This window comes from Pleurodeles waltl, chromosome 4_1 (genome assembly GCF_031143425.1).
Source record: "Pleurodeles waltl isolate 20211129_DDA chromosome 4_1, aPleWal1.hap1.20221129, whole genome shotgun sequence".
NCBI lineage: Eukaryota > Metazoa > Chordata > Amphibia > Caudata > Salamandridae > Pleurodeles > Pleurodeles waltl.
In genome coordinates, this window is record NC_090442.1 from 211,059,993 (window position 1) to 211,083,823 (window position 23,831).

Sequence of the window (23,831 nt, forward strand, 5' to 3'; positions counted from 1 at the left end):
TTGGTAGTATTTCACTGTTAGGACATGTACAACACATCAGTACATGTCCCACCTTTAACATACATCGCACCCTGCCCATGGGGCTACCTAGAGCCTTACATGTATAAAAAAGGAAAGCTTTAGGCCTGGCAAGTGGGTACATTGCCAAGTTGAACTGGCAGACACTGCCCATGGCTGTCTTGGGATGCAGAGGCCCCACAATGTCAATTCCGACCCTTTCAAAGGGGCTGCTGACTACAGGAAAAGGTTGGAGGGGAGCCTTACATTTCCCCCCGCTCTTGCCACTTGCCTGACAAGTTTGGCAAGACCTACAGTGTACATCTGACTGCCCGCGCATTTGGGGCCAGTGAAAGTGGGTGACAAGCCGTTAAAAAGGTCTTGTCCTGCCCCAAATGTCCAACTAAATTCACATCATTAGCCAGGCCCAGAAGAAAAGTTCTGAAGCACTGGGGTACCACCAACACACAGGTTTACCCAGGTTCGGCAACCTAAGGCTCACTATATAGGAGGACGTCCTCCCAGTAGATCAAGTGTGATCCAGACGCCTGGTCTGCAGCCTGCCGCCGCAAACCCTCCAGTGTAGGGCATGTCTTCTGTGCCTCACAGAATGCTTCCCAGGTGGGTCCCCCTTCCTGGTGCCACTGTGTCAGCTCAGGAACTTCTCCCAGCTCAGCCACCTGTTCCCCTGTAGGCTCCGGGACTTCACCCTCAGGCTCTGCCTCCTCCCGAATCGTGGGAACATCTGCGGCCGGTTTCCAGGGCCCCTTGCCCTTCCTTCTTCTGGCAGACACTTGGGCCACTCTTTCAGGCCCAGGGTCTACTGATCACCCTGATCCACCCACCCAGGCAGACCCAACATCTTCAAGTGAGACCTTTGTTCCATCTCCTTCCAAGAGGAATCCTCCAGGTCAAAGTGCCCACAGTACCAAAAACAGAGTCCAGTACACAGAAACAACCTTGGATGTAGAGGCAAAAAGTTAGGGGAGACCACACCAAGGATGCCAGATCGAACATGAACAAACCAAATGATACATTATTTTGGCAAATTAGACCGCCAGACACCAATTTGATGGTTTTCTACATCTGCATACTACCCCTAGAAAACTATTTCCTTACTAGGCTTTGAACCTACTCCTAGCTCAAACAGTTAAAATGTGTGGCTTCCCGTTGTACTGATTGCTGACGTGGAAGACAGCTCTAGTGGTTGCAAGCATCTATGTCAAATTAATTTGAGAGATTCAGACTTCATCTTGCAAAGTGCCTTATATTCTCCCCTATAAAAAACATGTGGTCTTTGTGGTGGGAATCAAAGATACATACTCTAGTTTGTTCCTCCCTCTATTCCAGAAGTATTTAATATGTATTTATTGACTGTATTTCCAAAGTGTTGTGCTATCCCAGGGGCACTATAGCGCTTTACAGAGGAAACAGGGATGTTCCATCCATGCCAGGTTACCGATGTCTGGACAACCATTTATAACAACAGCCAGACATGAAAGGTTACTATGTATTAACAAAATCACCACTTGATAGACTTGTGTAGGTTTTTACTGGTCCAGTGTATCTAATCTGACTCTTGTTAGCCAGTATCAATATGTGTTGGGGTGAGCATGCATGGTTATCAATACGATGAAACAAATTACTTACCTGTAACTTTGTTCACCGGCATTGATATCATTCTTAGATTCTCATGCATGAACCATTCCCTGTTGTTGAGCTGCAATTTAACTTTTCAGTAGCAGTATAAAGAAATTGCTTTAGAAACAACATAAAACAATGCCACTTAAAGTAGCACATTCACCCCACTAGAAAATACCTGAATTTAACCTGAGGTAAAGGGGTCCTGAACTCCCTAGCATACCCCCTTCACACTTTACATAACCAAGCATGGAGTAACTAGTGAGGTGGAACACCATTTAAAGTCAAAAGTGATTCTTCAACATTGTAGAAAGAAAATCAAAAACATCCTCTGCCTATGAACAAAGCTGAGCATGGTGGGGAAATATCGAAGAACTTAGAGCTAGCGTAGGTAATCTGGTTAGCGTAACCGCAGCAATTTGACCTCCAGTGGCACCTTGCTATTTACCAGATGTTCTGTCTTATGTAGCTTTATTGACTTAACTTTCGCCAGGTTGACTTTCCTTTTAGTGTGATTAATACCATGGTCGCTTATTGAACAACTGACCCAGCTATTGTATGACTGACTGGCAGACCTCATTCTGATGGAGACTTCTAACTGCAGATTCCTCACCATGTAAATTTCCCCAGACACTTTCATAGCAGTTCCCTTGCACGTCAACAGGTGGTGTCTTGCAGTTCTGCATCAGGTCCGTCCTGCCCCAGACTTGACGTTGGGGCCACTATGTGCGCTGACTCTTCATCCTGAGGTCAGTTCCTTCCCTCTTGTGCCTGCTAAAGCAGATCCAGAGTTCGTATCCTGTCATATATGAGATTTTTTCGGACATTTTTCTCTAGCGTGCAGACATTGTCACCTACAACTACAAGTCTTTAACCATTTTGTGACTAACCAACAGATGTGTGTAACAGACACTGTTTGTCTGCTTCTTTAGCTTCAGCATGACTCCGAGTTGTGTCCAGCTTGCACCAACATGAATAAGACCACCATCTGTGATGGGGAGGCCAAGCTCGCCGTTGCCAAAATCAGTCCATCAAACAAGTGTTCATGGTCTAAGTTGGGGGCACAACTGTTCCAGTCAAGGGCACGGAGGCGCTAATGCTCCAGAGGCTGCTCCCATGATCTGTAGTCATCAAGGTCACGGGGCTCAAATAAGTCCAAGCAAGACACACTAAAAATGGGAAGAAAAAAAAAAAAGCATGGGCATTCTTTTGTTCTGCTACTCCCACCACTTGGAGTCATAGTGAGCCTGGGGCCACTGGGCCACTTCCTGAACAAATAGTGACAGAGATAGCCATGGAGGAAATTTGAGGTGCTGCATAGGATACCTCTGGAGTGCTTCCATTCCCCAAAGATCTGAGGGGGCCCCCGGTTGGTTTAATGTCGGCTGATCCCTCAATGCCAGCTGTGCCCCTCGGCCTCACTCGGCAGTTGACCCCTTCCCTGTTATCAATGCTGCCAGCTTAGGCCTCAGCACACCCACATTCCCACCCTCAGTGCCACGCTTGACGTCACCGCCATCAGCTGACGCATCGATGCCAGTAACGACGTTGTCTATGCGGAATACATCGATGATATTTCTGTCAGATTCAGAGAGCCAACCACCACTGCCCAAGACTCACCATTATGTCACAGACATGTATGCCTCATAATATGACACTGAAGGGATACTGACTATGACTATTTGTTTTTGTAATTTTATACAGCACGGACATGGCCCAAAGGCATCAGAGCGCTTTACGACACACAGAATACAGGATTACAGCAGGTTATGTTAATAGTAGGTGAACTCGGACATTTATGTCAGTGTATATACACAGGAGTTACCTCAGTAGGGCAGAGGACATGAACAGTTAAACGAAGGCAGATCAGGGTGCATTGAAGAAAGTAAATAAGTCTGGTCGAGAGTAAATTAACCAAGATGTCTGTCAGACAGGAGGAGTTTGAGGTCCATTTGAAAGTTGCTAAGCAGTTGGTTAGATGGAGTGAGGGAGGCAGAGAGTTCCAGATTCTAGTGGTGCCGCCAACTCCGTTGGTGATGGAAGTGATCTTGAAATGGTCCCATGTTTCAGTGGGGAGCCTTTGGAGGGTTAGCAGGGCAGGGGAAATGTGGCCATATTTCTTGACCTACGACGAAGCGTGCTGCAGCATGCAGTGTTGCTCTCAGTAGGCCAAGGTGCACTTTGAGAATGCCTGAGAGAAGGGCAATTCCATAGTCTAGTCTAGAGAGAACGAGAGACTGCACCATTGTTTTGAGGTTTTGTTCTAGAATCATTTGTCTGAAGCCCCAAAGGCGTCTAAGTTGGTGTTGTGTGCTGTTGGCCATGGCTCCTATGTGACTCTGAAGATTAAAACGATTATCCAGGGTGATGCCTAGTGATCTGGCACTCGTGGCAATGACAGGGCAGCCTACGAAGGCAGGAAAGTTCGACATCCATTCTTGTGCATGCGCTTTTGCTTTTGGGGGTGAGATCAAAATAAATTCTGTTTCAGTTGGGATGAGTTTTAAATGGTGGTTGGACATCCAGATTTGAATCTTTAAGAGTGTATTTGAAAGCAGGGCACTGTCATCCGGGGTATGGACATTTTGCCAGACATGAGGAAGCTACTTGAGGAGTCCACCTCCAACATTGATGCGACGGGCGGCTGAGGTGTTTTATGTATGTATGTGTATGAATGTTTTGTTCTGGCTCCTTAAACACTTTTTGTGCCTTCCATCAAATAATTGGTAGCTTTGTAATGACATGTCCCCATCATATATATTTGTAGAGCAATAACACTGGCTTCTCATTGCTTTTGATTGCATTACTCGATGCATATTCCAGTAGAGATTCAGCTTCTGCTCTTGAATGTTTACGGAACTGATTAGCCTGAAACCTGGAGAGGCATTTGCTGTGAAACATTCTTGGACAGATAAATCTTTTCCAGTTGCCAAGGTGGGAAAGCAGGGCATTTAAGAAATGAGTTACTTACCTGAAACTCTCGTTCTCCAACTTTAGTATCTTTCATATATCCACATATTTGAATCATTCCCTGTTGTCAGGCTGGGAATCCTTGGTAAATTCAAACAGCAGTAAACCGTGTTAAAATGGCCACTTGCCTCAACAACAGTGTTTTTTAAGTACAATAGCCATCTTATTGAAATAACCCAACCTTCAAGCAGCAAGGTGGATTTTCTAAGTTCCACCACTGTCCTTAAAGGCACCATAGCTCCGAATTTATAGTACAAGTGTGAGTACCGTATTTAATAGAATTGAGTTTTCGATTTGGGATAGGGTACAGTCACATGTGACTATATGCATGAATGAGAATAGCAAGCAGTACATAACATTAATTAGCAAGCTTCCCTTTACTGGAACAGGTTGCAGAGGACTGCATGTCCCACTTCAGTTTGGACTCAGCTGTATGCAAATGAGTCTTGACCCTGTTCCAGTGGGAACAGTCCAGCCTGAGCTGCCAAGCCCAGTCCTCCTAGAACCAGAACACAAGCAACACAGGACTGGTTTCACCCCTATCATGGGCTCATCAGCCAGGTATAGCTTGATCCAGTGGCAAAATAACGATGGATTGTGATGCGGCCTGAGTAATTACCAGTGGCTGAGATTAATTCAAGACTTCCATCATCACTTTTTTTTCTATATGTTTGTGTGTCGTCACCCTAAGCAGGATGGGTATGCCCAGACGTGGGTCCCGTGCACACTTTCACTTGAACCAAGCTAGACCTGGCTGATTAGCTCTAAGTAGGGTGAGAGCGGTCCTGGGTTGCTTATGTTCCTGTTCAGGGAGGACCTAGATTAGCAGCTCGGACTGGACTGTTACCATTGGTCCAGGGTGTGCAAAATAATGATGGATTGGGATGTGGCTAGTGGTTTAAGCATTCCTTCCATCACTTTGTATACTTTAGTAAGCTCGTAGAAGCCCATGTTGGACCCATCCATTGCCACCTCTATGATTGTTGTGGACTTGTTTGCATCCTCCTTGACAATTGATCTGACAGCTTCCCTCTTGTCCTAAGGGATGAAGTCAATGAATAGCAATATGTCATGCCACATCTGACAGTCAGAGGGGGCCAAAATTTCTAGTGCATTTCCAATACTATCTGGGAGTAATATTGTAGATTCTGAGAAATGCCACGCAAAAGTAGGCTGCCATCTATTGAACTGTCAGAGTTCCAGAAAATAGATCATAAATTTACCATTCCCAGTTGTTTAACATAATTCACTTTTTGCAAATAAGTCTGACAGGAGATTTTAAGAGGCTGTTTTCAAACGGCATTTGAATGCAGTCAGAGGTCACTGACTTTACTGTCCCATTCTGGCATTGGTTCTTGGGCTTGCACTCTTGTCCTAAGCCAATGCCACACAAATCTACTATGCAGCTCATCCATATTTTTAACGACAGCCAGCTTTATGGAGCTAGAGATGGTTTGCAGAGTTTTGGCATTTTGTGTACTGGTCTGGTAACTTTAGCAACTTACTCGGCTTGTAGCTCCTGTGCCACTTTTCAAGTTTTTCATACCCTAATGCTACTGTTGTAATAGTTACTTGTTTTTCTGTGTTTTAGTGATAGCAACAGGTGGAGGTGGAGACTTGATGTCAGATCTCTTCAACAAACTGGCCTTGAGGCGGAAAGGTAAGTGGATTCATAGGTGGGCCGTAGTACACACAGCTAATCAATTTATCGATGTAGTGCACATGGCTATCCATTTATCAATATATGCCTATGTTCTGCAATGTGGAAAGATGTCTTATTTTCTTCTATAAAAATGGTAAAGGTGTAGAGCCTCCTTTATACTTGATGTCTAAGAGTTAATTAAAGTTTGGAAGAGCAAAAGTACAGCCAAACTTGCTGTTCCATCAGTCTGTTTAGTGATGGGAGGAAGGTTTGGTTTCTAAGTGCAGAGAATCCGCTGACCTGACAGCCAGTGGGCCACGAGGTTATAATGATGGTCGCCCTGCCCTTAAGAAGGCAGGGCTACTGACATCAGACTTCCCTGCCTGGACGAGGCATGGTGGTGCCAGGGAGGGAAATCGCCACAGTGGTGGCTCCATGGAAGGCAAGATCCCCGTCTGCTTGGTGTGGAGATTTAAATATGGCAAGTGGTCCTTTGCCAAGGGAGGGTTCATCTGACATACTCTAAGTCAGTCCTTAAGTCATCACTATAGTCCTGAGTACTTATTAATTTGCAGGTTGAAAAATGGAATCAGATCTGAAAAAAATCCAAAAGTTAAGAAGTACGTTGTTATGCTTGCAAAGTGGATATAGCTAAACATATCATACCCTAAACCTCAAACCTTACACCGAAAATGTTTCTAGCAAGTTCTGGACCAACTGAGTTTTTCTTCATAGAATCATCTAGTGTTCATGCATAATTAATGTATCTGCACCCATCAACCAAGGACAGGGGCAAGTTATTCTGATGCTTTCCCCTCATCCTTTATCCTTAGAGTCAATTAACAAGTTACCTAACCTCGGTATGTCTTTCTTTGTGGATTTGCTTTCTAATCTCAGATCCCTTACCTTAGAATACTCCCCGGTGCCAGACCGCATTTGGAGGACTTTTCAGCGTAGCCAGTAGGTGCCGTGTGGCTCCCTGCCAAATGTGCTTTCTGTCTGACATGGATATCAAGGCAGTAGTTGTTCCTGAACGTGTGCATTGATGGCCACATTACAGCCTGACAGATATCCAAGGCAGGCACGCCGCATACCAATGCAGTGGTAGCCACCTTAGTGCTGACTAATGGGCCCTCAATCCTTCAGGAAGTTGCTTCCTGGCCAGGGCATATCAGATCTTAATGCAGAGGACTATCCACCCGTCCTTTTCTGCCCAGCCTTGCCTTTCTTTGCCCCAGATAACTCCCAGAAAGAGGGACCCTATGGTGTCTGGTGTGATTGATGTAAAAGCGTAGGCCCATATTTATGAAAAACAACGCACAACTGCACTAGCGTAGCATGTGTGTGTCAAAAAATATAGCGCAAGCTAACGTCATTCCCTAACGCCATCCGTGTGCTATATTTACCAAAAAGATGCAGAATGGCGCTAAGGACTGGCTAGCATCTGGAAAAAAAAAAAAAAAAGAAGCTAGCCGGTGCCAAATGGCATTAGGGAAATTGGCGCTAGTCGGCCTAGCATCGTTTTTTGCCTACTAACAGCCAAAAAATGATGCCTGCCAAAGTATACCCAGGACTCCCCCAATGCAACCAGTGCCAGCCAGGGGGCCCCATGTAAGTGGCCCCCAGTGGCACACAACACACATGCACGTAAAGTTACCTGGGATGGGCTCCCTCCTCCAGTAGGGTCCCTGTGGTGTGGGGTAGTGGTGATGCTGGGGTGGCATCTATGTGCCCATTCCATGGTGTTTTCCCATGGAAATGTGCCTACCAGTACTTTACCGCCTGGTCTGACCAGAAATTAAAATTTGACAGTAATCGGCCTTAGCGCCATTCTTTAGGTCTGCCTCCTTAGTGTGCGTTGTTTTAGCGTCAAGAGGTAAATATAGCGCTGGGGGGCTAGCATCATGTTTAGGGAGGGAACGCTTACCTTGCATATCATTGTCACAATTGGACGCAAGGTGGGTTGGCACTTCCTAAAAATGGTGCTAACTCAGATATTTTGACGCTAGACTTGTCTAGCGTCAAAATATAAATATGGAGTTGAGTTCGCCCCGCTTTAGTATCAAAACAAATTATGCTAAGGCGGCGCAAAGTTGCCATAAATATGGGCCTTATGGCTCTTTTGGGGTCTTAACGATGGAGTCTCTTCTCTTTCAAAGAGTGAGGTGGAGAAAAGAACAGCAGAAGTGTGATGAACTGTCTGACATAAAAAGGAATCACAACCTTTTGTAGAAAAGCTGCTCTAGTCCTCCGCACTAGTTTGTCCTCAGAGAAGTTGGTATAGGGCGACAGGAATGAAAGAGCCTGAAGCTTACTGACACAAGGAGCTGAAGTTATTGCAGTGAGAAAGGCAGTCTTCTGAGTCAGGAGATGTAGAAGGCAACTGTGCATCAGTAAAAAAATAAAAATGCACATAAAAAAGTAAAGAACAAATAAAGACTCCGCTATGGCATCACAAACCGTTCGGAGGAAACATATGAACTAACCCTTTAAGAAATCGCATTACAACAGTTGACTGAAGAAGGACTGCTGGTCTAGTAAAGGTAAAAAGGCTGCTAAGGCAGACATTCTTTTTGACAGTACTGAATGTATATCCTTGCTAGCCCAAACACAAGACAAATGGCAATATAGCTGACAATTTGGCCTGCAACAGGTGCGGCCAAAGCCCAATCTTGTCAAGCATCCAGTGTAAACAGGCTTTGTACAGGGATGCTTGGCCAAAAGGATGACATCCACTACTTTGGGAGGGAGATCAAATGCAGCTCAAACTCCACGATGGAGGGGTAGATGGCAGAGGTCCAGGTACAAGACCCTGCCTTGCTATTGCGAAGGAAGGTCCTCTCTAAGTGGCAGCCTGATCAGAGGACAGATGCTCTCCTTGCCCAATCTGGACCCACTAGGATGACCTGAGCCAGGCCAATCCTGATCTTTGTCAAATCTCGGGGCAGAAGAGGTAGTGGTGAAAAGGCATACAGTAGCCCTGTGCTCCACTTTGGGCAGAATGGGTCTCTGAGAGAGACAATTTTTTTGAAACTCCAGCACAAAAAAGTAGATTAAGCCAGGTTTTCCCCATTGCTGGAAGAGGCCCTGTGCCACCTCTGGGAGTAACTGCCATTCGTGATCTGCTATGGGTTGACAACTGAGTTTTTCTGCCATGGAGTTTAAAGACTGCTTGATGGAGCATGAGCAGGTAAATGCCCTGAGAATTCAACTAGTTCCAGAAGTGCAGGGCCTCTTTGCACATGGCCCAGGACTTCCTCTCCCAGCTTGTTGCCATGCCACATGGCGGTGGAGTTGTCTGTGAGTATTCCCATAAGGGATAACAGAAAGCTTTCAAAACCAAAAGAATGTCTCTAAACAAGTTGATGTAGAGACTGGTCTGTGCTAGAGGCCAGAGTTCTCTGATCTCCACCTCCCACAGATGATCTTCCCAACCCAGCAGCGATGCATCTGTCACCACTGTCAGCTCTGTTTGGGTAGGAAGAGGTGTTTGTCGTCTGTCGAACAGTCTCCTCTGAAACCTGGATGGAAGCTGACCAGTTCCCAATGCTTTGCCTGCTGAGACTTCAGATCCCACTGCAGAATTGACATATGACATCTGGCATGGCCAACAAACAGGATGAAGGAGGCCAATAGGCCAAGAAGCTTTAGAACCACTCTCACTGAGACCCAGGATGCAGGATGAAACATCGGGATCATAGCCAACATTTCTTGGCCTTTTTGAATTGGAAAGAAGACCCAAAAAACGCCCCATATCCAGGTTGGCCTCAATGATAGGAAGTCTCTGCAATAGAGTCAGGTGTGACTACGCCACATTGACAGTGAACGCCAAAGATGTCAGGAGGATTGCTATTTTATGGAGGTGGTCCACAATGGACTGCAGTGGTACCTCCTTCAACAACCAGTCGTGAAGTTAGAAGACTAGTAAACTGAACTTCTGAAGTTATGCTTTGACAACTGCCCTCACCTTCGTGAATTCTTGAGGTGCACTTGTGAGGTTGAAGGGGAGCACAGCAAACTGAAAATGCCCCAAACCCTCCTTGAACCACAAGTAGTGCCTGTGTCACTGCAGGATGCAAATAGGCATCCAGTGGGTCCAACGCTGCCATCCATTATCCTGCATCCAGGGCACTGTGGCCAGCATGAGCATCTTCAGCTTGCTCTTTGGCAGGAAGAAATTGAGAGGTAGGCAATTTTTCAGCTCTAGGAAATAGCGGGAGTAATATCCAGTTCTCTGGTTTCTTTCACCAAAAGAGCCTGAACTTCCTGCGACAAAAAGGACAAATGCGTCCCTGAAATCTGCTCTATTGTGTTTTTAGGGGAGGGTGGGGGGGTCGTCATGCAGCTGGTCAGAAAGGAATGAAAGGGCATAGTCCCATTGAACTATCTGCAAGACCCTCCTTTCTGATATTGTGGCCTGCTGCTCCTAAAGAAAATGACTGATCAGCATCCCAAGGAGCGGTTGCGTGCCATAGAAGACAGACAAAGCAACTTGAAAGCAGCAACTGTATGTCAAGAACTCCCAAAACCGCAGCAAATGAGTGTCTCTTCTGTTATAGGAACATGAGAAGAACCCAGCCCCGAGTCAGGGGAAGTGTCCAATCCACTGTCCTCTTGCAGGTCCAGATGGAAATTGTCATAATTTTTACCAAAGGCTGGTTGGCTTTGGTCAGGGTCTGATCAAAAAAGTTGTTGGAGCGCTGGAGGGTGACTCTTTGGCAAAGGTGCTGTTTGTCTGAATCAGAGTGAACTGGGGACGGTCACGTCGGGACTGTTGCAAGATGCAACCCTGGTAAGTTGGATTGGTTTCAGAGTTGAACAGAACAGTGGGATCAGTGTTCTCTGGCGCTGGGGGCGGCATCAATATGGTTGGGAGCGACATAGATCATGGTGCCAATGTACAATAGTGTCCAGAATCGGAGCTGAACCTGAATCTGCTGCCAATAACTGGACTGGAGGCCTGAGAGGATCCATGGGCCCCAAGGCACGCCAACGAGGGGCAAAAGATTAACACCATGGCTTCTTTGAAAACATCAATCTGTTGTGACATCACTGATGGGCCTGAAAGTTTGGAGCATATTGAATCAGATGTGGCAGTCTATCGCCTAGGGATAATCTAAAGATGAGCAACCTGTGGTTAGAAGTATTCATAATAACTTTCTTATTTATTTAATAAAAAAGGCATGTTCTCAGCAGCTACTTTTATGGGAGGTTTGGGTAACTATCTGAACACATCTGAGGAGGTACAATGGAATGAAAATCCAGCTTGTCGCTGCTAATGCTTGTGCAGTAAAAATATGTGCGATACATACTCACATGCGCAATTGTCTTTTCTTAGGAATCTCTGGGAAAGGACCAGCAGCAGGAGATGGGAGTGGGGATGCCCCGAGTGCCCCAGGTGGGGCATTTGCCCGAATGTCAGATACAATACCTCCTTTACCACACCCGCAGCAGTCTGCTGGCGATGAAGACGAGGCTGACTGGGAGTCGTAGAAAACTCGCTTGCCATAATTTTGGAACTCTCCATCAACCTGAGTACTTCATTGCTTAAATCTAATTACAGGTTTCAAATAGTCACCATTATCTATATCTGAAGGATTTCAAGAGAATTCTACTGACCAAAAACAGAAATCGGACTATGGAACCTGGGTGATCATTTTCTGTCCAAACTTGTATCTGCCAACTGCATGTTTTAGCTCCATTGCCTTACCCAGTGACTCGGTATGAATTGCGAATACCAGATACTATTAATTAGGTGTTGAAAGTAGCAAGTTCTATGAAATGTGGGACATGGTTTAGTAGTGTATGTGTATGTATATGTATATGTATATATATATATATGCATATATACACACACTTCACAGAATGGAGACTGCTGTGCATTGATTCAACATGAGACGAGAACCGCCAGTCTGTCCAGCCATAGGGTTATCTGTCACATCGCAAAAGGCGTTCCTGTCCCTTCCTAGCACAGGATGGGTGATGCTGGTGATTTGTTGTTAGATTATCTCCATACTTGGGTGACAAATGAAACGACTTGACATAGTCATTGAGTATGTGGCGCTACCTACTTTCATCAGGATGCATTTGTTGAGCGTTTAACAGTATCGTACTTTAATTGCATTCCATTTAGAAAAATAAACAATGACAAGTGGATATAACTGTAAATGTGGTTTTAATAAATAACAAGGAACAAATCAAATATAACAGTTTCCATAAAGTATATGAGTTCTAGGTTGCTGGAGTAACACTGCAAGAAAGGCGTCTTCCCAAGTGACGAGAGTCGATTCATGGATCCCAGACACACAAACCAACTTGCTTTAATTAGCATTGGGTCGATGCTGACTGTGCCTTCTTTTCTTGAAAAAACTGCAGAGAGAAGAAGATGAATTAAATGCAATGAACATTCTAGCGCTGTATACCGCTACGCGCTTATCAGATTCTCAGTTTAAGCTTTCCCTTTTCAGAAGCAAAAGCCTGCATTTTCTCTGCAAAAATGTTTTAGGGAAGATTTACGTTGTGTTGTGGAATTTAGTTTTTACTTCAGTAAGTCACGTGTTATAACATAAAATTGTATGCTATTCATCTGCATGAATGAATCTGAGATAAAATTAACTAGTATTTTTTTTTCTTCCTTTTTTTGATTTTTAAATTCGGAGTGTGAGTGCTCTTACCCACCACCCTTTGCCTCCTACTGCTACCTCCCTTCTCTTTTGTTCCTCTTTCCTTCTCTCCCACGTCTCGGATTTGTGGGCAGTCTCCTTTTCTTGTTCTTCCATGACCCAACCTTCCCTTACCGCACCCCTTTCTTATAACCTTTTTCGTGGGTTTGCAACCCCCCATTTCCCACATTAAATGAAGTATTTGCAACTCGATCTAGTAATGTAGATGTTTCCAGTGGATAGCATTTTACTAATGTATGGGACCACAAAAACAAGCGCCAGACGCTTACATTCTGTTTTTTGGGAGAGTAAGCGTCAGGAACCACACTTAAGCTTCCCAATTTTTGAATATCAGCCTCTCACTGATCACCTGTATCCTTTATTATCGCCCTCAGACAGATCCTCGCCACGTCTACAAGATTGGGCAGTGGAAGTGAAGATGCACTATTGAGTAACAAACATATAACTAGCAGTCTAATCTATGTAACTCGAATTAGTACATCTTCATATGTCTAATAGGCCCTTTGCAATCCTTCAACTTGCTTAAACCACCGTTATATTAAGTATAATGTGCTAATATTTTAGCAACTCATACTGTGCCATTGCCGAAACAGCTTCAGTTGGCAGTAGTGAAAATTATTACTGTTATATCACTTCATTTTATGACAATTAGCCTTTTGTTCTTGCACAACGTGTATGGTCACTGCTTGGCCTGCCCTTTAACATAATGTATCAAACAATTATTCGGTACACCAATGCATGCTTAGCTGTTAATAGTACTGCAAAGAATACAATTTAATGCAAGTAGCTACATAAAGTTACTTACCATTGGTAATGATGTTTAGGGTGGATACTCTGCTGATACTTCACCTCTCCTTGAAATGCTAGCCTGGATCTGCAAAAGATGAAATAGCCCCTCCTGTGCCAGTGCGTGGAGCAGACACAGATGGACCCACTACACAGAGCTGCAGTGCGAAAACTAACATACACAATACTCCTCAGAACGAGGAGGCAGGCAGTCCAGTGAAGAATCTGCAGGTAGACAGCACATCCACCAGAAACACTGGCTAACTTACTCTTCTGGTGGATACTTACATGCACATTCCTCACCTCTTGAATAGATACCACAGCAGTACTCGCAAAATGGTGCTGGAGCGGAGGTGTGCATGCAATAGTGCCTGGTGAAGGTGTGGACCAATGGCGATGTAACAACCTGGCGGATGTGCAGCATCAGAATACCATAGTGGCAGCCTTCTACCTATTGGAATGAGCCTGAAGACCCACAGGATGCTTAGCCAAGGCATGAATGAATAAAAACATTTTTCTTATCTCAGAAATAAGTGTCCGGGGCCAACCATGCCAACTTCAACTGAACAGGATGGAGTGTGTTGGTATGATTAAAGTGTCTTATTGAACAAATCGGACTTCAGCAATTTCCTAAAAGTGATATAATACAACTGAGTGCAGATAGGTATAGGCATAGCATTCCACGCTTCAGCCATCAGAACTGAAGGGGTGTGTCCTCCCATCCTGTTCTTATGTTCGGGCACTACAATCCACTATTGTGATTTTGACAGCAGGAAACAAGGAGGGGAGTATCATAAGAATATGGAGGACATCTACGTGTTTAGTCCGGCCTTATACGCTGTTTTATGAGAGAGGCATGGTGCTTCTAAAAGGGCTTCTGTGGGCGCTGGGACACAAGTGACGACGATGAAGCTGAGTGAGCTTCTTTTAAGTTTCTAGAATTGTTCATGCAGCAGCATTTTGTGCTATCTGTACCCAATTGTACTAGGTATTTGGGAAGCTTGACTAATAACGAGTTACAATAGTCCCATCTGAAAATGATCAGAGCTTGGACCAGCTCCTTCGTAGAGGAGGACAGAAGGAAGAGAAGAATCTTCCTAATTACAGACAGCAATGGAAAGCAGGTGTTAGTAAGTGATTTGATATAGTCCTCGGAAATAAGTTTGGAATCAAAAATGATTCCCAGGTTTCTGGCATGTTAGGAGGCTACCAAGAGAGAAGCCACTAAGTCAGACCACCATAAAGCCGACCACATGGTGGGTTTCCAAAAATGATGACCTCAGTGTTTTCTTTGTTTACTATTAGAGTTTTGTTTCATCCACTTGGTGATGAAGAACTTTGATAAAATACTAATTCTGTGTTTCCCTCCAGCCTTGGGATACATCGGGAACCATCGGCATAAGCATAGACTCCTTTGGCTGTAAATTCTATCAGTCTGACTAGCCAAGCCACAAAGAGATTAAATAATTTGATGATAAGCACTGATCTTTGCAGTACGTTGCTTGAATTGGTTTAGCTTGGGAGCAGTAGTTTGCTGGGTGCAGTCTTTTAAGAAAGAAGTAAAGTAGTCATATCGATTTCAGTCATGTGCTCTAGCAAAATATCATAATAGTGTTGAACATGGCAGATAGGTCTACCAAAATCAGGGGTAACATGCCGCCATCACCCAAAACAAGGCGGATATCATTTGTGGCTTTTGCTAGAACATTTTCTGTATTTAGGTCTTTCCGGACACTGGATGGAGGAGCAAATGTGCTTCCAAGAAGCTTGTAGGTTGCCTGTTGTCCACTGATTCTGTAATTTTCGCAACGAGGGGTAGCAGAGAGATGTGATGATACATCAACATAACTGTGGAAGTTCTCTTTTCCACTTAACATGAACTATTCCTAGACAGAGAAAAGTTACAAAGGTTCAGCAGTACAGCAGTGAGGGAACTAGCTACCTTCTCTAACTGATGTACCGACATCTAGTGTGGAAGTTAAAGTAAGGGATGTCAGTAGTCTGTTACACAGTTGCAAGTTCAAAGGAGGACCAGGTTGGTTTATTGAGACCCTTGTGGGACAGTCTATTTGACTTATTGGCTTGACAATGGTTGTATGACAGCTTAGTGATCTTATCTGTATTAAGTCAAATAACCTATTACATAGCTTTTAGAGGGAGCAGTGTAGTTAGTTGCTGCTGGTGGAGAAGTGTGGCTCAATGGTTAGAGCGGCAGACCCTGACGCAGAGATCTGGCTCAAGACCAAGGTTCAAGTCCTGCTTCGGCAGGTCTTGGGCTCAATTCCCCTTGACCAGATAATTCTCGCCTCGGGGCCTAATCTAATTCATGGGTCCCACTCTGCAACTCTGGGCAATAGCTTGCTTAATCTCCACAACGGCCCCAACAGCGCTTGGATGCCTGGCTTCACCCTGGGGGTGCTCAGGAGTGGGCTCCTCACAGGGAAAAGCCAGGAGGGGTTCCATAGCGGTATGAGTACAGCACCTTGAGACCCTAACGGGTGAGTAGTGCGCTATACAAGTGCTAATTTACATTTTGCTGGTGGGTGTGCTGTACTTTTATATAGATTATAAACCTCCCTAGTTGGATTTTTGATTTTATGATAAAGTTATGGTAATATGAGGCTTTGGCTTTTTGAACTGCTTTTTGTATTGATGGAGTTGATTTTTGCATGGTAATATGTTTTCATGATTATTTGATTTCCTACATAACTTCAGCTTTTTGTATTTCCACTTGGATGCTCCTGATGTCTCTGTGCACCACTGGGCAGTAGGTTCCCTTCGTTTTGGACTTGTGAGTTTAAGGAGAATGAGGAGATCTAAAGATGGGGCTACCCAATCATTAACCCTGTCAGTGTTGTGTTCGTATCAGGGTCCAAGTTGTCAGATCGGGAACTCATGTTTTGCACTGCTTGATTGGTAATTCTCTTTCTGGTGGATACTCTAACTGTGGATTCGTGACCTAGAATATCACCAGGTGCCAGACTGGATCAGGAAGTCTGGCATTGCTTCCATGCCCTTGTAGATGGTGCTGTGCGGCTCCGCATTAACTATGTTCTGCCTTAGAGTGACTATGGAGCCACATATATATGCACTACAGCCGCACACTGACATTTTCTTTCTTGACTGTGTGCACCCTTGGACACGAAGCCAAACGAAAATCAGAGGTACCAGTGTGCAAATCTCTAGTTTGGCACCCTTTTAGATGAGAAAAGAGAGCATTCCATATATGGAGAGGTGGCAGGGCAGTGAGAAATCTGTAGATAGGTAGAGTATCCATGAGAAAGAGTGTTAATGAAGGCAAGTAACTTAGTTTTCTGATGCATACTTCTAACCACAGATTCCTCACCTTTAGAACAGATACCAGAGCAGTACGTTCCCAGGCAGTGCTTCTGTGGAATGGCTTGGACCACAAAATCCTGCAGGACAGAAAAGCTTTATAAATGTGCACACTGAAGCCCATGTTGCAGCCTGACCGATGTCAAGGACAGGTACTTCATGTGCTAGCAGTTTTGCCCTTGATTGAATGGATCCTCAGTGCTCAGAGTGGATGCGTCTTGACCAGTGCATAACAGATCTTAATGCAGAAAAGTATCCACCTTGACAGAGTTTTTCTGCACTGCATAGCCTCTCAGAATTCCACAAAATTTGATTTCCACCCAATGGTCTTTGGGGCGATTGTTTTAGAAGCTAAGGGCTCTTTTGGCTCCATCCGATGGAGTCTCTCCTCCTTCTAGGGTTTAGATGGAGTAAAAAGCACTAAGGGCCAGATGTACGAATTTCCGATATTGCGACTCGGAAATTGCGAGTCGGTGCACCTTGCAATTTCCGAGTCACAATATCGGATGCAGAACGGTGTCTCAGACACCGTCTGCGACTCGCTATGGGGTCGCAAAGACCCACCTCATAAATATTAATGAGGTGGGTCGCATTTTGCGACCCCATAGCGAGTCCCTGCACTGACAGGGATGGTGGCCTGCTGAAGTCAGCAGACCTCCATGTCTGTGACTGCTTTTTAAATAAAGCAGTTTTTTATTTTTATTTTGCAGCCCATTTTCCTTAAATGAAAACGAGTTGCAAAATAAAAAAAAATAACAAAACCATTTGGTTTCGTTTTTTCAGAGTAGGCAGTGGTCCATTGGACCACTGTCTGCTCTGAAAAAACCTTTTGGGCAACATTCACAAATGAGCGAATGAGTTACCACCAGTGTGACACTGGTGGTAACTGCGAATTGCTTTGCAGTTACCACCAGTGTGACACTGATGGTAACTGCGAATTGCTTTGCGACCGCATTCACGGTCACAAAGCAATTCTGCATTGCGATGCGAGTCACAAATAGGAAGGGAACACCCCTTCCTATTTGCGAGTGGCATTCACAATTTGCGAGTCGGTACAGACTCGCAAATTGTGAATGAGCATCGCATAAGGCTGTTTGCATGGCGCAAACGGCTTCCTACATCTGGCCCTAAGTGATGGATTGCCCAACCTGAAAAAGCAGTCATGACCCTTGGCAAAAAGGGCGCTCTGGTCTTCAACACTACTTTATCTAGAAAAAAGATGGTATGATGTGGCTGCACAAAGATTGCTTCAAGTTCACTCGCAGGACAAGTCAAAGTTACTGCAACCAGGAACAGTCTTCAGAGTCCGGAAATGCGCTGGACAGCTGTGCACTGGTTCGAAGTGATTGTGAGGAACAAATTGTGGTCCCACTGTGGCAACCCAGGGGGTTTCGGCAGAAACCTGTGTGTCAAACCTTTGAGAAAACTCATTAAAGCAGGTGACTTGAACAAAGATGGCTGGTCTAGCAAACGCAAAAAGGCTGAAAGGGTCATCAGGTAACCTTCAACAATGCCCACTACAAGTCCGTGCTGGGCCACAGATGACACAAATAACAGAACATCTGCAAGTTTTGCCGGTATCAAGCCTGTACAGTGGGTGCTGCACCAGGCCATAAATTTGACCCAGCATCTGGCATAAACAGAAAGTGGAAGAACATATGGCAGCAAGGGTGACACCCACAACTTCAGGAGGAAGGTCAAAGGCAGTCCGCTGCGACTTCTTAATATCCATGCATGGATGTGCAGATTGCACAGATTCAGGTGCAAGGTCCTGCCTTGCTGCTGCAACAGGAGACCATCCTGAAGCACCAGCCTCATCGGAGAACAGATGGTCCTGCCCAGACGTACTGGGTACCTGCCTGGCTACTCCTGATCTTCTTTAGAACTCTGGACAGGAGAGGCAGTGGTGGAAATGCATACATGAGTTCTGTGCTCCACTCTATCCAGAATGTGTCTCTTGAGAGAGAGCCTTCTTGGAAACTCCAGGATGCAAAAATGTTGCAATTGCACGTTCTCAACAGCGACAAAATGATTTAACCACGGTTGTTCCCATTATTGGAAGAGGCTCTAGACTATCTTTGGATATAGTCTCACTCACACTCCAGAAGGCACTGACTGTGGTGTTTGTCTGCCCTAGCATTAAAAAAAAACAAGTCCCACCAGATGGTTTACAAGCAGGGCAGCCAACTCCAGAGGCAAAGAGCCTCGTGGCACATGACCCCCACCCCACTTGTTGGAGTCCCACATGGCAGTGGTGTTGTCCGTGAGAACCTGAACCACCTACCCTTAATGGACTGTAGGAAGGCTGTCAGCGCCAGGCAAATGGCCCCAACTCCAGCAGGTTGACATAGAGTTGGGTCACCACTCAAGATGAGAGCCCTCTGATCTCGACCTTTCCCAGATGAACTCCCAAACCCATCAGCGATACATCCATCAGTTCTGAATGGAGCTAAGAGAGCTCCACTTCAAGTTTTTTGCAGTCTCGTCTGAAACTGGATAGAATCTGAGAAATTCCCCAGGTGCTGGGTCCACTGAGAGTTCAGGTTCCAATGCAGAGCTCTCATATGCTACCTGTGATAGCCAACACGCAGGATGCAAAAGGCCCCAAAGTGTGAGAGCCACTATCACTGAGACTCGGGACTGAGCATGAAAGACTGGGCTCAAAGCCCAAGTGACCTGAATTCATTCTGATGGAGGTAAGGCCCAAAACTACACCACTTCCAAGCTCGCTCCAGAGCCCATCATCCTTACTAATCATAGAAGTAAGGGAACACTGGGATCCCCAAATTTGGGAGTGGTGTTGTGACCACTGCCATCACTTTTGTGAACACCCAAGGAGCACTGGTGAGACCAAAGTAGAGCACTGCAAACGGAAAATGCTCCTGGCCCACCTTGACGTGCAAGTAGATGGGCACAGGAAATAAGGCGACCTGCAGGTCCAAAGCAACCATTCAGCTGTCTGGATCCAAGGCAGACAGAACCTGGAGCATTGTGAGTATCTTGAATGTATCCTTCCAGAAGAAGGCATTCAGACGGCAAAGAGCTAAAATAGGACAATGGCCTCTCTCCTTCAGCACGAGGAAATTACAAGAATAACAACCAGACCCTATTTCTGGGTCAGGGACACTCTCTATGACTCCTTTGGCTATAACAGCTTGTACATTTTGGAACAAGATGGACAGGGGATCCTCTGAAGTAGGTGGAAGAATCTGCAGGTCAAAAAGGAATTGCAGTGCATAGCCTCGTTGTGCAATCTGAACGGCTCACCGATCGGAGGTTGTGTTTTTGCCACCCTTTGAGCAAATGGCTGATCCTGCCTCCCAGGGAGGCCATTAGACAGTATGTGCAAATGAAAGCAACTTGGACGCTGATGCTTGAGGGACTGGAACTGGGACCTTTGCTGCATCTGAATCTGGAGGTTGTCTGCTTGATCCTTGCAGTAGTTACCAAAAAGACAAGGGTTGCTGGTACGCTAACCCTCTGGAGGAGCTTCAAAAGGGGCAAAATTGTTAAGGGAACTGTCTTGCATGGGTTGACAAGCCCAAGAACACACTATGGCATATCTCTCTTTGAAGTGTTCCAATGCTGAATGAGCTTTTTCACCAAACAGGTGAGATCCATCAAATGGCATGTCCATTAAAAAAGAGAAACCTGTAGATCTCATCCAAGCAACGCTGAAGCACCATGGCAGTGCAGACTGCCCCGCTCAAGCAGTTGGTGGTATCCAGTCCCGAACAAATGATATGTTTGACTGCATCCTGAATGGTTTTGAGCTAGGCTGTTACAGACGCAGGTGTGTTTCTCGGGTGCGACTATATCCCCAAGAGGCCATCTGGAGCCAGGAGGTGGAGGAGACACAACAAGCACATGCTTTGAAACACTTTCAGTGTCCCGCAGTGTAGGACGCATGCCCGGGCTAAGATCCAACCAAGAGCAGGCCTGTCTTCGCCCGTAAGAGGCTGGGCGAGCCCACTGTCTTTATCTGGTGAGTCTAATCTTCACTTTTGCATCTGGAAGGTTGACATTTTATTTGCTGCCCTCTCTTTCTTTTACCCCAATAGTAAACACTGCACGCAAATAGGGGACCCGGATGGAGAAACAGAAAATAACAGAGGGAGATAAGCCTGCAAGTCTTCACAACTAAGCACCACACTTGACTCTTTCATGGTAAGGGCCAAAGGAGTCATTGCAAAATAAATTGACTTGCCGACTATCCCTGAAGCAGGATGTTCCTTCCACTGGCATATTGCCTGTTCCCTCTCCTCCTGTGGCTAATTGTCCTGATAAAGTGTCCAAGCTACCGACTGAACAGCCTGAAGGAATCGATAAAGAGGATACCAAACTCTTAACGGTTTACTTATGGACCCTCAGGCCCCTAGACTCATCAACAAGTGGACCACTGGTGAAAAGGAAATGTCAGACCTAGGTCTCTGGTTGTTTTAAGGCCAGGCCCACAGGGGGAAAAAAAAATAAAAGCAAATGTTAAAACAAAGGTGGCCATTAGAGCTGACAACTCTCATGGGTCTGATTCTTGTATATGCTCTGGAAATTCTGGGGCTTTACTCTGGGACCAGATACTGGACAGACTTAGGGCCTGATTTAAACTTTTTTAGCGCCGCATTTGCGTTATTTTTTTTTAAATCAAAATTGGCGCAAACTTACAAGATATAATTGAATTTTGTAAGTTTGTGCTGCTTTTGCGTAAAAAAATGATGTAAATGAGGCACTAAAAAGTATAAATCAGGCCCTTAGAGAGCTAATTCAAACCAGTATAGCCCCTCTAGTGGATAAAATAGCAAGGCTTGAATCCGCTGTTGTAAAGCTCTCTAGCTCCAACCTCACCCATAACACTGAAGTGGGGCCTTCCACGATATTTTGTACAACAGCAATTACCGCCCCAATTGCTAATAAGGGGCCTGGCAAGTTCCAGGCCCCAGACCCAGAGGGAGGTTAAGGATCACTTGCACAGGATGGAAGTTCCCGGTCTGCTCAGACAATTGCTAACAACATTTGGGGCCATAGCAGCAATGGTTTGGCACCCACTGAGAGAAATATGCCAAATAGTCTAAGTTCTCTGTCTGGAAATACCACCTACCTCAATTATCCTCCTGAATGTAGTCCTCATGTCGTGTTTTTCCCCCAATGTACCATGCCTGCCTTCAGCCAAGGAGGTAACACATGCCAACCTCAAAAACAAAATTTGTCACTGGCTGAATAAAAACACTGACTGACTGCGGAATGTAACAACATTTAATTTGTGGGAAGGGTAGGTTGGATTGGATTGGACTTCCACATAAGTGAGTGAATGGGGATTGTGTGGTCATCAATTGAAGGGACATCGGCCCTTGCAGAGTGCTTAATCTTGTTTCACTTCCAACACTCAAGTGGCCTTCTCGGGTGCAATCGTATCACTGCTTTACCCTTAGGATATTTTTATCTCCATCTTGCCAGAGCTCAGCCTGCTTTGAGAGGGCTGGCCCCCTAAGCACGTGGCATAAGAGCCTAGACTGCTGTTTGCAAATCTACCCACCTCCAGCAGATTCAGTGCCCTTTCATTCTGGAGGAACTGGACAGGGCCCATAAAAAAAGAAGGGAGCCAAGCCGCAACCTTGGTCGGGGTTAAGGAGAGTCGGCTCAAGGTCGGACACTGGAATCAGCAGAGGCTTCATCTCTGATGCCGGCGGAGAAAGGACCAGTGCAGATCTTGGAGCTGGAATGAAAGTCAGTAATAGAATCAGTGTGGAACCGGAAGTGATTTCTAGGGGAACAGACAATGCTGAGGACTGATCTGCCAACGATGACCCAAAGGAATGCTCCTTCGGACCCAAAGAGGCCCATAAATACACAGCATGCCCTCCTTAAAGGCCTTTGCTGTGGCATCACTGGTGGCCTGGGAAAATCGGGGCTCAACTGGACCAGTTGTAAAATTGGCTCCGTGATCAGAAGCAAGATCGAATGGCACCTGGACACACTCCTAACTTCTCTTTGGACTGAGTGTGCCGGGACGGAGTTATGTTACACTTCAGCTTTTTATGCTGCTTCCTAGATTTAGATTTTGATTTACCGGATGACTTAAGACTGCAAGCAGAACATGTTGCAAGAGTGGGAACACGTCTGCACCCTCAACTTGGAGAGGGAGCAAGACTTATGCAAAGTCCGTGACTTCTTTTTGTCATTGTCTTGGATTGCTTTCAGGGTGTGAAGGCAAATTCTTCACACCACTTGGTCGTATCCTGGGCCAAAACACCAGACTTTGCATGGGTCCGCCACCAACATCTGTTTCCAACTGTCACTGTATGGCTTGAACACTATAATCTTCGGTGGGGACATCTGGAAATGATTTTAGAAGGGAGTTGTTAATTGAAGAAAAGGGAGCAGAGATCCTGATCCGTATTTGAAGGCATAGAAATAAAGGAAATGGCATCGGCCCATGTGATAGCTCTTATATGCTGCTCCATTCTGTCATGTGCAGGGCAGAACAAGGTCAATGGGGAATCTCTCAGTGACACAAGGTGGAGAACTGCTATGAAAACATCCCAGCTCCAGTCTACTGAAATATTTCAAAGCTGAGGAATTTGTGCTGAAAGTGTATTTTGTCTGCGGGTAGATAGTCTGCATCAGAACCAGCAATACCGAAGGTAAATGACTTGTTCTTCTGAAAGAGACGTATAACTGCAGATTCCTCACCTCAAAATAGATATCAAAGAAATAACTCCCGTAAGGTGGGTCTACGAGTTGCGTCACATCAATAAGTCCTGCAAGACTGCACGGGTGAA

The 23,831-nt window shown here is 45.4% G+C and overlaps 2 protein-coding genes across 5 annotated transcripts in view; one reads left to right on the top strand and one right to left on the bottom strand.

Annotated features, from left to right (window-relative positions):
- WASHC1 (WASH complex subunit 1) overlaps window positions 1–13,113 on the top strand; it is a 451,748-nt gene extending 438,635 nt beyond the window's left edge. For 2 of the 3 annotated variants that reach the window (XM_069228149.1, XM_069228151.1), the window contains 2 exons: window positions 6,200–6,268; window positions 11,589–12,451. In XM_069228149.1, the coding sequence (XP_069084250.1) occupies window positions 6,200–6,268; window positions 11,589–11,743 (224 nt within the window). In that variant the 3' untranslated portion in view covers window positions 11,744–12,451. Of the gene's footprint in view, window positions 1–6,199; window positions 6,269–11,588 lie in introns of all 3 variants that reach the window. The other variant, XM_069228148.1, reaches the window with a different exon arrangement.
- The window catches only part of DDX11 (DEAD/H-box helicase 11), a 593,235-nt gene continuing 581,810 nt past the window's right edge, over window positions 12,407–23,831 (bottom strand). For both annotated transcript variants that reach the window (XM_069228147.1, XM_069228146.1), the window contains one exon: window positions 12,407–12,619. In XM_069228147.1, the coding sequence (XP_069084248.1) occupies window positions 12,575–12,619 (45 nt within the window). In that variant the 3' untranslated portion in view covers window positions 12,407–12,574. The remainder of the gene's footprint in view (window positions 12,620–23,831) is intronic.